The sequence below is a fragment of the Camelus ferus genome, chromosome 5, assembly GCF_009834535.1.
Source record: "Camelus ferus isolate YT-003-E chromosome 5, BCGSAC_Cfer_1.0, whole genome shotgun sequence".
Classification (NCBI taxonomy): Eukaryota; Metazoa; Chordata; class Mammalia; order Artiodactyla; family Camelidae; genus Camelus; species Camelus ferus.
In genome coordinates, this window is record NC_045700.1 from 88985637 (window position 1) to 88998894 (window position 13258).

General features: G+C 42.2%; 1 protein-coding gene across 3 annotated transcripts in view; it reads right to left on the reverse strand.

Moving 5' to 3' along the window:
* DNER (delta/notch like EGF repeat containing) overlaps window positions 1-13258 on the reverse strand; it is a 264234-nt gene that overhangs the window by 182624 nt on the left and 68352 nt on the right. Inside the window, exon 1 of one of the 3 annotated variants that reach the window (XM_032480419.1) lies at window positions 9927-9953. The exons of the other annotated variants lie outside the window; for them this stretch is intronic. Within the exon in view, the coding sequence (XP_032336310.1) occupies window positions 9927-9938 (12 nt within the window). The 5' untranslated portion in view covers window positions 9939-9953. Of the gene's footprint in view, window positions 1-9926; window positions 9954-13258 lie in introns of those variants that run through there. 3 annotated transcript variants of the gene reach the window in all.

Sequence of the window (13258 nt, forward strand, 5' to 3'; positions counted from 1 at the left end):
TAACATTCCTTTCCGCCTGCCCTGTGACTGTTGGCAGAGCTTACAGTTGCCGCATTCTTCCTACTGCAGTAGGCCCCTCCTCTTAAGGCAATAGCTCCCCTTCCCTGGTGCGATAGCCCTTTCCAGTAAAGTCCCTCCTGACCTAAGCTCAGGTTTGTTTTTCACCTGACAAGCTCCATGGCCCATCAGTGGTTAAGAACCAGCACTCCTTGTGGGCGAATCTCCATCCTCCCTCCCTGCAACTTGCCGGAGCGCCAGCCATCCTGCAAGGTGCTTCCCCACACATCCTGGTCGGCCTCCTCTCTCACCCACAGAAAGGGGCCTCTCCAAGTCTGACTCTGCTGGAGGAATAATGTTCAAGTATTAACCAATGGGTTCTCCACCCCCAAACCTCCTTGTATTCCAGGGTCTCTGCCCCCAGCCCAGGCCTGAGCCACCAACCGTGAGAGGAGGGCCACTACTGCAGCCAGAAAGAGGAGGCGCAGAGTCGTGGCATGCGAGTTTCAAAAGCCACAGTAAGGAAGAAGGCAGAAAACGCTGGACAGGTCTCCATCACTCTCTCCTACAGATTAGGGAGAGACTCCGTGGGCCAGGACAGGGGGACGCGTGCAGAGCTGCTTCCACCTGAGTGAGGACAGAGGGTCACCAGTGTCAGAGGTGGAGCCAGGACCTGGGGACCCCCAGCCCCATTACAGGGAGCGAGGCCTTAGCAAAGTTCACACCCCTCCAAGCCGAGGACATCCCATGGGCAGCAGCCAGCTGATCCATCCAACAGAAATGCCCAAGTTGGGGAGGGCATAGCTCAGTGGTAGAGTGCATCCTTAGCATGCACGAAGTCCTGGGTTCAATCCCCAGTACCTCGATTAAAATAAAGTAATAAATAAAGAAACCTAATTACACACACACACACACACACACACAAACTTTTTTTTAAATGACGAAGGCTGTACACGGTCCCCATCTTACTGGCCCCATGAAGTCAAGCCCCTTTGAGTGAACCAGAGCCTTCATAACACCCACCCTTGGTCCCACAAATGGAAGGAGAAACCCTGACAACGCAGGTGGGTGGCAGAGGCATGAAAAGGAAAGGTGACGCCAGGACAAGGCAGGCCCGTAGGAAACCAGCATGAAATCTGACACACACACGTGCACACACATGGGCACACACACACCAGCCCAGCAATGCAACCCTCCCAAATCCGCTCTCCATCTGCCTTGAGTGCTGGTACACTCACCCTATGGAAATTCATCTCCCTATTTTCTGCGAATAGCTTAACCTGAATTGTGGGAAAACAATACTATCCTAAGTGCATTTCAATTACCGCAATGTTTTATTATCCAGAGAGATCAAGCCAAACCCTGCTGTCCACCCACTTAATCTCACCAGCCCAGTCTCAGCATAAAGCAAGGTCACTCATGCAGTAGTGCGAAAACTCCACAGAGCCCAGAGGGGTTTGTAAACCTTATTCTTTTGGGGGGTTTGTAAACCCTATTCTTTCTTTTTTTTTTGAGACTTATGTTTTATTTGGCGGGAGGACTCCAGCTGGGATGACAGCCTCTCAGATGGCTCTGAGGGACTGCTCCGAAGAGGCAGGGGAGGAGCTAGGATGCATGGGAGCTTTACAACAAGACCAGGTAGTTGGAACAATAAAAGATTACTTGTTAGCTAAAGAAAACCAGGCATCTCAAGTTAAAGGATTTAGTGCTTTTCTATGTATGGGAGGAAGCAAATATTTGGGCTCATTGAATTCATTCCTTTGACATGCACCTAGCTATTTAGAGCCAGTAACCTGTTCTTTCTTATTCCGAGTCCCCTCAGGGTGCACCATTGCGAGCGAGCGGCTGCAGAGGCCGGGCTGCGGGCTTGTCTTCACTGGGGGGTGGCTGTAAACTCTATTCTTAAACGCACACTTGCAATTTCGTGTCCACTTAAGAAACAGAGACCAAGTGGAACTAGTATACAGCTAATAGCTTTAATATTACTAGTATCTGATGATTCAGTTGCTTCTATCGATAATAAAAAATAATTGGGGAAAAACATAAAAGTTGGGGCTGCAGAGGTATGTGTCATAGTGGTCACTCAGTCTTTTGAGATTTGTAAATATTTCACATTTAAAATTAATTAAGAAAAAATTATTTAATAAAAAGAGCCAAGGTTCTCTCCCTGGTAGTTTAACAGCAACAAATCCAGATTCAGATCCTTCCCAGCAGCACCACACAGCCTCACAACGTGGAAACCCTGTCATAAAGGACCAGCCATAAACTCTTCTAAATAGCGGGGACAGTACTGATTTCGGAGTGCTTGAGAAATACAGTTTTCTTAATTTTCGATTATATAACAATCACATAAATAAATAGCAAATGTGAGAGCACACAGAAATCCTGACATTCTTCAATAAATTAAAAAGCCCCGGAATAAGCACACGGCTAGAACCAGTTGTATTTACGTGCATTGCATGTAAATGCTAAGGTCTCTCGAGAATGCTTGAATTTATTTTTGTAAGTGGCCTGTATAATCCCCTTGCAACACTGGAAATGCTATGAATTTTAGCACTCCATTTTCTCATAAACTATACAAATATAAACTTCAACTCCATCTGTCTTTGGATCACTGTAACAGAGTCCAAGTTCACCATATTGGCGTCCATTTGTCTATAGTTCCACTCCAATGAGCAATGCTTCTCAGCCTCCTGGGACATCAGATCCCCCCACCCCGGAGCAGACACAGGCCCCACCCTGGGCCCATCACACCAGAATCTCTGGGGTGGGGCCAGACCCAGAATTTTTAGAGCACCCCAAGTGATTACACCCACGGACAAGAATGCTGACCTAGAGACACGTCGTAACTCAGGGTTTGTCAAAGCCTAGTATGGAAGGTCACCTGAAACAAACTCAGCTGGAGTGTGTATGTAAAATGCAGGTTCCTGAATCCCACTTCAGCCGACTAAGTCAGTACCTCTAAGCGTGGTGCACTTTAACAAGTCCCCACCGTCCCCTCCCCCGCCCCATGCCAGCACCGGAGCTCCCGCTGTCCCAGAGATGCGGTTCTGGGCCCCTTAGTTCTTAGCTTTTAAGACCATCCTGTTTACCTGGATACTGCACTGTTGGCAGGATTCGCCGTGAATATACCTTCACCTTTTCTAGCCTTGTTCCAGTTTCTCTTTTGAAGATAGAATTTGTGTTTAATTTACTGTCAAAAAGATTGTTTTCTCCCCCTTCAGTCTCATCACTGCCAATGGAGATAAGACAGAGCCTTGAAAATGGACCTCGACGGGCCGAAGGGAAGACAGGAAAGCCGGGGGCTTCCTTCTCACCCCTGCTCCTCACCCTGTGCCCAGGCTCATCTCTAGGAATCAGATGTTCCAGTGCTAGAAGGAAAATCCTCAATGTTCAATATTGTCCAGCATTGGGTGTTACATCCACTAATCTGGGCAATCAGATTTCACATGAATAACTAACAGCTAAGACAGGGCTCCACAGAATCACAGAGCTTCCAGGTTAGAATGGAATTTAAAGGTCTTTAAACTCCAACTTCCCAGCCATCCCAGCTGCTTTGCAAACATTCTTCAGACAGGGTTTCAAAAGTCTCTAGAGGGACTGAAAGAGTTTGTTGCAGGAGGCTGGACCTCTCCGAGTCGGTCTTCCTGAGCACCTGCTAAAGGGATGAGTCAGAAAAATGAAGCAGCAAAGAATGAAGGTAAAAATATAACAAAAAGGAAAACACAAGCATACGTTAGAAGTGAAGTTAAGGAAGAGAAAAAAAGCAGAAAAACAGACTAAACCATGAGACCTTAAAGTTCCCTATGGTGGCAGCTCTGATCTTTCATTGATGAAAAAGAAAAAAGTCTGCAACAAGAGAATTTCTTGTCTGGGACGTCCTACCCTAGAAAAATATTACAGGAATCCAAAAGTCATTTCTCTCTTCAACAACATCTTCCAATTTTTTCTCTTTGCACTAAAAAAACAAAAAGACAAGAGTATCTGGAACAATATAATAAACTTTTTATTTTAAGTTAAGTAATGGCGTTAAGAGACTTCCAAATTTTTCTCCATAACCAAAAATATAAAACCTTCCCATACCCCTAGCAAATTAACAGAGTATAAAATAACCCCTGTCTTAAATATAGCAGCGTGTCCTGATTTCAACAAGATCAGGTATGTTTGCTGCATGTGATCAGCAGTTTCCACCAGCACTAAAATAAACCAGAATCATTTTTTTCTCTCTGCATTTTTCAGGCTGTGACATTTACCCCTCACTCCTAGGCGGTCTTGACAGAGCCAGAGTTGAATTACATCACACTTCTGTATTTGTGTACATTTCTGGAGGCTGTGCAAAATTATCATTTCAAATCATGCCCCTTAATTTTAATCCTGCTGAGGTTAGCTCAACGTACTCGGGGACTCCAATTTCTATTACCTCTTTTTTAGTCGGTTTCCTATATGTAAGCAAATTTCCCAAAGTCTTTCTACTTGAGGGTAAGAAATCCACTATTATTTCATTTTATTATATTGAGGATAAACAAGACTTTATGAGAATTTTCTAGGATGAGGTTATTTCTTTAAAATAGACCCCTGAGCCCAAGGCTAAATAGAAATTGTAACCAAACCAAAGAAAAGCACATAAAGCGAATTCAGGAAAACTTGCTTCTCTCTTCTTTTATTTTACTTCCATGGAAAGTCAGCGAGGGCTGGGAGGGAGTGGCAGCAGCGAGACAAGACAAGATGAATAAATGAACTCAGGCTGGGATCAGTGCGTATTCCCCGCACGGGTCTCTCCTTCCTCCATCTAATCCCACACTTTCTCATTAAATCCCGTTTCTTCTCTCACCACCACCTTCCTCCACCCTCACTGACGTCTCACCTTTCCCACCAGCCTCCTCCACAGCTCAGATAAAACAGAACTGTCAGAGCCAGAATGGAATACGAAGACCACGGTCATGGTCAAAGGCTGGAAGACAAAGGCGATGGAGGAGGAGGAAGGGTCCAAGAGCCAGAGGGAAAGTCTACTTTCTTCGTAGTAGGATTTAAACTCTAGAACCAACATGGAGCCTCTCCTCAAAAAGCTTCCAGATTGTCGGTCAAGTACATTGTTGGTAAGAAACACAAATTATTGAAGAAATGAATCTGAGTTTGAATCAAGAGGAGAGCTTATGGGATATGCCAGAAACACTGTCCCCAGTGTGTAAAACAAGTTAAGTAAGGTTTGCAAGCAGGAATGCACAAAGTAGCACTGAAGACCAGCAGAAGAACTCCAGCGGGGTGAGACTGGAACGAGAGAGGTGAAACGTTGCTGGATGGGGAGGCTGGAAGAGCCGTCCACTAAGGAACTTTGATGACAACGGTGGGCCCAGAAGTTTCTGTTTAGTCCGAGGGCTGAAAGGGAACTACTGAGCGACAGAGAAACACATCAGCTATTCAAACCATTACATTCAACTCCATAAAATTGATCAGAAGCTAATGTATCTTTTGCGAGCTAAGCAAAATATGCATAGACTGGTTTTTTAAATTATCTGGACAGGCGAGCTAGACAAAGCCCAATTTTAATAGTTTCTCCTATTTGCTTGTACAGCCATTATTTAAGGCCTTTTCTTTAGACCTTTTAAAAAATTCAAACCCATTACCAAAAGCAGTTACTGGGATCAGGCAATTACAGAGAATCAATGTCACTTTTATTGTAAAAGCCTAATGGTGGGGAAGGATCGTACTGAACCCGTAATAGAGACAGCATTTTCCTTTCCCCCACTTGGCCTGTTTGGGAAATAACACCAGCTTTCCATGTACGAAAGCAAATCAATAACTCCATACATTCAACAAAAAGCCACTTGTTGTTATGAGACATTTTAATTGATTCATCATAAAGTCTGGGCTTGCTCCAAGCTATCTTTTCACTCCAAGTAAATACTGAGGAATTCTAGCATTGAAAATGTCTTTGAGTATAGTACATACATTTCCTCCACATTAATAAAGAAGGGATCATGTGGAAATGTCCCCTGCAGAATAAGAGAAAGCCTACCGAAGTTACCTCCTAAAAATATGAGAAAAAAATTTTTAATTTTTAAATGAATAAAAAATAAAAATATGAGAGGATTTAGAACTGATGGGAACTGCAGACATTACTGAAATGATCCCGTTATCAATCAGGTTAAAAAACAGGTCAGGAGGGTTTAAGTAACTCACCCCAAATCCCAGAGCGAGCAATGCATTTTTCCTTTTCACTAAGCACACCATCCCAGTGAGTTTACCACAATGTCTTGCAGTAAACCTTTCAGGTATCTCAACTTGGACTTCAGTTCCCCCTCAAATGAGCCTCCAGAAACAATGCCTGGTCACAAACTCAGACAGGGAACTGGTGATGTGCCCACATGAATACCTCTACCCTTCCCATCCTCATCCGCACAAGTGCCTAGCGAGTGCTTATGGAAATACAGACAGAGGTGAAGATCTCACAGCAGATCGCCTCAACGTGGGGACCATTTATTTCACAACTTTAGAGGTAACAGGTTTTGGTTAATGAAGCCTTCTCTTAATGTTAAGAAAAGCCTGACCATTTGGTAGCCAAACTTCTAGCCTTCTGTTACAACCTACTTATTTTCAGAGGAAAACAGTTCTTAAATATTTAAAGCAAATAAACAGGTACTTACTACCTATTAATAATGAACAACAGCATGGAAGGAAGTACAGACACAGAGATTGCACGAATAAAACCATGACTGATTAGAATGCCCTGTGGAAGAATAGGTATTGCTTTATAAATGGTGCTTATTTACTGGGAAGTTAAGACATGGGCGAACAAGCTGTAAACAGAGGAAAGACAGAAAGTGAAAAGGAGAAGAGAAGGAGGGCCACTCCGGAAGCCACTACTGTGCTAACGCGAGCAGCAAGCGACGGGCAGGCTGACGAGGGAAGGAGGGGGAGTCTTCCAGAAAAGGAAATGAGAGAAGGACCAGGGGAAATGGAGAGAAGCAGGTGGCAGGGAGTAACACCGGCTTCGGGGAGGAGCTAGACGCTGAAGCTGCACCATGGTGCTGGTGAGACACAACAGACTGCATTTTCCAAGATGGCGCGACAATGGTTCCCATCCAGCATCCTCTTCTGCAATGTGACCTCTCCTCTTTTTCACCAGGAGATGGAGTCTTTTCCCTACATTCTTGAATGTGGGCAAGCTCATGGCTGCTTTGACCAATAGAGCAAAATGGAAGTAATATCACACCAGTTCTGGGAAGGCTTTTACCTGGCCAGGTAGCTACTGCTTCCTGCCTCTCGGAAACCACCATACTATGAGAAGCCAACACCCCGTGGAGATGCTGTGAAACATGAAACCTTAAGGCTGGAGACTGAGGGGGAAAGAGAAAGAAGCTAGAGCACCAAGGCACCAGGCTTAGGAGTGGGTCCTCAGCACCAGGCACCAGATCCAGGGTGACACCTCAAGGATCAGCGACAAATTCCTCAGCAGAGCCCTTCCCAAATTCCCAACTCACAAAATCCAGATCAAAATAAAATAGCAGTTTTAAGCAAATAAATTTGGGAGAAATTTACTACACAGAAATAGATACCCAAAACACTGACAGCATCATAGGAACAAGTTAAGTCTCACAGAGAAGCAATTTTCGACAGATTTTGAACTGCTGGATCTTTTGCCCAAATGATATCTTATTCGGAACCCAAAAATATGAAACAGAAAACAAAACCAGAGGCGTTCTGATTTAGAGAGACAGGGTGGCAGGAGCCCCAGGAACTCCGCACTGTGATTCAGCATAATCCTAGATCCTAAATAGTTCTGAACATGTCAGCTCCACAGAGAGGACCCACAGCACCTACCCAAGCAGCTCTGACTGTGACAACTCGCCAAGGCAGCACCCAGATGCTGGTGGAAAGCTCTTAATCTTGGCCTCTACAGCTGGAGTAGGTAGGAGTTAGAACCCAGGACATAAAAAACACACTGCCCTTGGATGAGCTGTTCCTCCTGCCTCAGGGTCTGATCACCGACTCTCCCAGGTCCCATTTTGCATGCTTTCTGCAACCTATTTTCACATCATCTTAAAGGATCTTTAAAAAATACCAGCAACCGCTCACCCTGCTCTTTCCCCTTCCTCCTCCTCCCCGCTACTCTTTTTTGCTCCCAGGAAGGGAAGGAAGAAAAAGAAATGGAAAATTTGTTGTGCACGGTTCTGGATGGTGGTTGGGTGACTGGACGCTGAATCCAAACTCTCTAGATCTCTGTCCTAACTTTGCCAATCACCAGCTGGGCCAGTGCCTCCATTTTCTAAGCTGTAAAATGCATGTGATAATAATAGAACTTCGCTCATAGAGTTGGTGCAATAATTAAATGAACAATATGTGATCGTCAGGGTTCGGTTATGATCCTAACTAAAGCTCACAGCTGTCCCATAGTCTAGTAAGGAGGGCTTTGTAGATAACGCCTCAGATGTGCTATAGATAATTATGCTTTAGTTCATTTAAAGTACAAGACTGTTTATACATTATTATTAGCCTTATAAAGTCTCTTTATGCTTTACTACGGTGGACTTACTAAGGCGACTCAACAGCACCTGAGTCGCCATACTGAGTCCTCACTGGATGGAAATGTCAGGGAGAGCTTTGTGAGTTGTCGCCCGCACTGAGGTCAAGTCAGCAACTCCAGGGCAGAGGTGAGAATAAGTCAGCCCCTAAAGGACCCTCAAGCAATACATGGGGTCTAGTGCATCAGAGAGACAGAGCCGTGGGCCTCTTAGCCTCCCAAGCTGAAATCTTCCTCAATAAGAAGACCTGGAAAATGGCAGACAAAGCAAAATGTCTGTGGAATGACACCGTGTTGATTCATTTTCCCTGGATCACAGCAAAGCTGAGAAAAAGAAGTTCACGTCTGAACATTGCGAAGTTGGACTCTGAGACAGCACCCAGAAATGCAGCGAGATGGCCTTTGAATGGCTCTCTATGCCTGTGGGTGCCCTGATCTCTGAAACGTCCATCTTTAAAGCAAGTAGATGGTTGTTGCTTCTGGATGGACTTGGGCATTTGTAGAAAGAGTGACCAAAAAGTATCAAAGGTGACATTATAAGGTTATGAGAGCTCTAGAAAATATGTCTCAAGTTCAGAGAGCACAGAATCTGTGCTTTTTCAGCAATCGCATTTGTGGGCACAATCTAGTGTCCCTAATCATTCTCCAGTGTTTATTTAGGCACAGTTTGTTCATCTTCCATTTTACTAGGTGACCACTTGTCACCCAAACTTCAAGCACACTGAACTTCAACAGAATCTATTCATTCAGTCAACACCAACTATACCAGGGAACATTAGAAGTCTTACAGACTCACAGAAAGTAAAGTCCTCTAACCAGATGTTGAGAACAATCTCATTTCCTTGTGGCACACAGATGACAAGCTAATATGTCAGTGGACAAGTACTTTCTATTGATAGCACCTTCTTTTCATACCTGCAGGGAAAATTTATTTAAATTTGTTGGCTTGCCTGGAAAAGACCAGCTAATTTATGACCAGGGCTTACCCCCAGACAGGTGGCCACAGAAGCATCCCAACCATCTCCTTGACCCCCTAGGGCTTCCCTGGGGCAGAAGCCACCATGGCACCTTCAGGAACACTTCCCTCGAGTCATAAGCGCTGCCTTCTACTCCAGCGTGTGCCCCATACCTCGCTCTGAAATTTAGAAATGCTATTAAAATACAGAAAAAGATGGTCCAGGAGAAGACATTTCAAACTGCTAGTGGAACTTTCTTGGTGAGTAAAATAGATAAGAAGAAAAGAAAATGGGGGAATTCTTACTTTGTGTATTTCTGCATATTGAACACTACAGTTTTCAGAACTAACCTGAATGGCGACAAGAGCAGACCGCAACTAAATGATGTGAAGACATTGCTTCCAGTTCTTAAATCCGGTGGCATCAAAAATGCTTCTCACACAGCTACTTACCAGCACTGTCATTTCCACATCTTCGTGAAAGGGCAAAGGAGAAAAACAGAAGTGAGTTGCTTAATCTCTCAGTGTCTCAGTCCTCTCCTCTGCAAAAATGGGAATAATAACAGTATCTACCTCATAGGGATATTTTAAGAATTAAATTAGCTAAGAAAAAAAAAACTGGCAACTGTAAGACATCCAATGTCAGCTAGGCTTATTTTTCTTATTGTTGTTATTGATTCTATATCAATCAATACAGTATTTCTGCCAGTATTTCCCCAGCCCTACTAAAATAACCACTGTTGAACATTTTGAGCTAATGTAAATTATTCTGTCAAAAATATGTAGCTATGATTGAGTATATCTCTTTGATTAAAATATTAGCACCAAAGGCAGTGTTATTGAACACAAGATAGTGATTCTGAAAAGGATGAAAAGTCAAACACTGTATCACTTCAATATCAATGTAATATTAAAGAAAGTATTCCAGCCTCCAAGGGGTTCTGGACAGAGTGCTTCTACAGCCGGCTGTGCAAATTCAAAGTTACTCATGTTTTCTAGCAACATTTTACAAAACACTGAGTAGGAGATTCTGACACATGCATTCTAAAGCTAAATAAACACTAACTATAATACAGTGCTTGCATGCTAAACATCTAGCAGCTCACAAAGCAAATCTGGAATCAAGATTGAATGAGCAAAGCATCTGAAGACCTCGGTTCCACAAATACGTACTAAGTAAGACTTGTCTCCCTCATAAAGGACTAATTGATGTCTGGTCTTCCAAAATTTATATGCAGATTTCACTCATGTACAATCAAAACTCAAGCAGGATTTTTGGGGAAGTGGGGCAGGGACAACACACTGAACAATCATAATTTTCATATAAAAAGTGGAGAGGGCAAAAATATGAGGAAAGTTTTGAAAGAATTATAAAGCAGAATCATTTAAATTGTGATATTAATGCAGGAAGTCCAGATCATTGAAACAGACATATCAGTCCAGAAAGGATACTAAATAAAAACAAACCAATATTTGCAGCAAAGTGCTAACATTTTTCTTATCTAAAACAATAAGAAGGGGGGAGGTATAGGTCAAGTAGTAGAGCACATGCTTAGCATGAACCAGTTCCTGGGTTCAATCCCCAGCACCTCCTCTGTAAATAAGTAAATAGACCTAATTCCACCCCCCCAACAAAAGTAAATAATTTTTAAAAAATAATTTCATTTAAATAATTTTTTAAATAACAGTAAGAAAAACATTAGTCCCAAATATTCAAAGGATCTAAAAAGATAATTCACAAAATAAAAGCTCTAAGAAATTAATAATTATGGGAGAAAATTCAAGCCCACCAGTAATTAAAAATCCAAATTAAAACAAGATATTATCTTTCTCTACTTAATTAACAAAAGTAAATAAATTTATTATTATTATTATTTTATCAAATGTCAGTAAGTGTTCAATGAAATGGCTGTTCTCAACATTGTCTACACCATTATCAGTGAGTAAACTTTTGGGGGGAAAGCTATTAGGCAGTAAGTAACCAACTGGCATAAAATAGCTTTAACTTAATATGAGAAAAGTTCATTATTAGTTTTTTTTTTTTTTTTTTAATGGAAGTGCTGGGGATTGAACCCTGGACCTCATGCATGCTAAGCATGAGCTCTACCACCGAGCTATACCCTCCCCCCAATATGAGAAAAGCTATAAGTTCAATGTTATGCATCTAAAAAATGTTTTAATAGCAAAATTGGAGAAAACAATGTGTGACATTTAAGGAAAATGGTTAGGCCAATTACGGCACAATCACCACAAAAAATATTGCACCCATTAAAAGTCATAAACTCTCTGAAACAACATGGAAAACTATGAACAATGGCAAGTTAAGTGAAGAAGCAGAATATAAAATTACTCACATACCTTGTTTATGGCTTTGTTAAGTATGTTGAATGTTAACAGGGAATAAACAAAAATTACAAGTTGTGTTTAGGTTATGGGTATTTTTCTTTTTTGCTAAACTTCTTGTTATGATATTGTCCCACTTTCAAAATGCAAGAATAAAAGGCTTTTTAGGGACCATACAAAAGAATAAAACTTCTTTAGAAAAACTAAAATGAACCTGAAATAATAAAAAGACTGGTTTTAAATTTTAGGACATTAAAAATAAACCCCAAATATTAAAAGTGAAAGGAAGACACACGTGAAGTCTAAAGTTGTGCAGCTGGTGCAGAAATAGCTTCCAAGCCTGGGGAAGCATGCCTGTCTGGGAGCCCCCCATCCAATGGCTATACCCCCAGAGGCAGGGCAGAGCAAACAGCAGTGCCCAAGCCACCCTAGTTTCTGGCCTCGCTGGGTCAAAGAACCCACGTCCAAGGGAGGTGTGCTCCATCCATGAACACAGCGCCCTCTCTGGGCAAGGCTAGTCCTCCCCCTGGACTCCTACTCAAATGGGGAACTTAATTCAGGTCGAAGGACGCCAAGGACAGTATCTCATTCATGCACCAAGCAGAGAGCCTGAAAGCAAAGAGGGCTTGAAGCCAAGGGCATTAGCAACTGCCAGAAAAAACACAAGACACCAGAATATCTATCCAAGTGAAAATTCTATGAAGACTCTGAGTTTAAGGAGTAAACTGTAAACTCCAACACTCAGCACACTGTGACTTTGCCCTCAACCAGGAGACAATGCCACAAATCTACAGCCTAGGAAAAATGTACGCAACGGTAGGTTAAATAAGAAGACAGGATATAAAATTAAATGTGGACTATGATTACAACTTTGTTTAGTGGGGAGGGTATAGCCCAAGTGTTAAAGCACATACTTAGCATGCATGAGGTCCTGGGTTCAATCCCCAGTACCTCCATTTTAAAAACTAATAATAAATAAATAGACCTAATGACCTCCCCCAAAATAAAATAAAAAATCAGTAAAAACTAAAAAAAAAAAAAAAACCTTTGTTTAAAATTTTTGAAGAAATACAAAGAGAATAAGCAAAACAGTATAATTGCTTTGTTTGAGTTATGAATTATTGTTATTTCTTTCTTTCTTTGGCCAAACTTCCTCTGAAATGATGATGCTAACTGACTTTGTAAGGAGGAAATCAATTGGCAGACGGTGAAATCTCCCAAGTTATACATTAGAAGGAGGCAGAACCAAGCACAGCACTCAAGTTTTCATTCCCAGTATAAACTTCATTCTACTCTCACTACACTTCTGCAGTATTTCTTACCAAATAAACTTGGAGAAATTACTTTTCTCAAGTAGTTAAGTTGTATTGAGGCTAATTTGGAAAGTACTATGATTTTACCTGTGAATACTAGAAACATCTACCCAAAGAGAAAAAATAGAA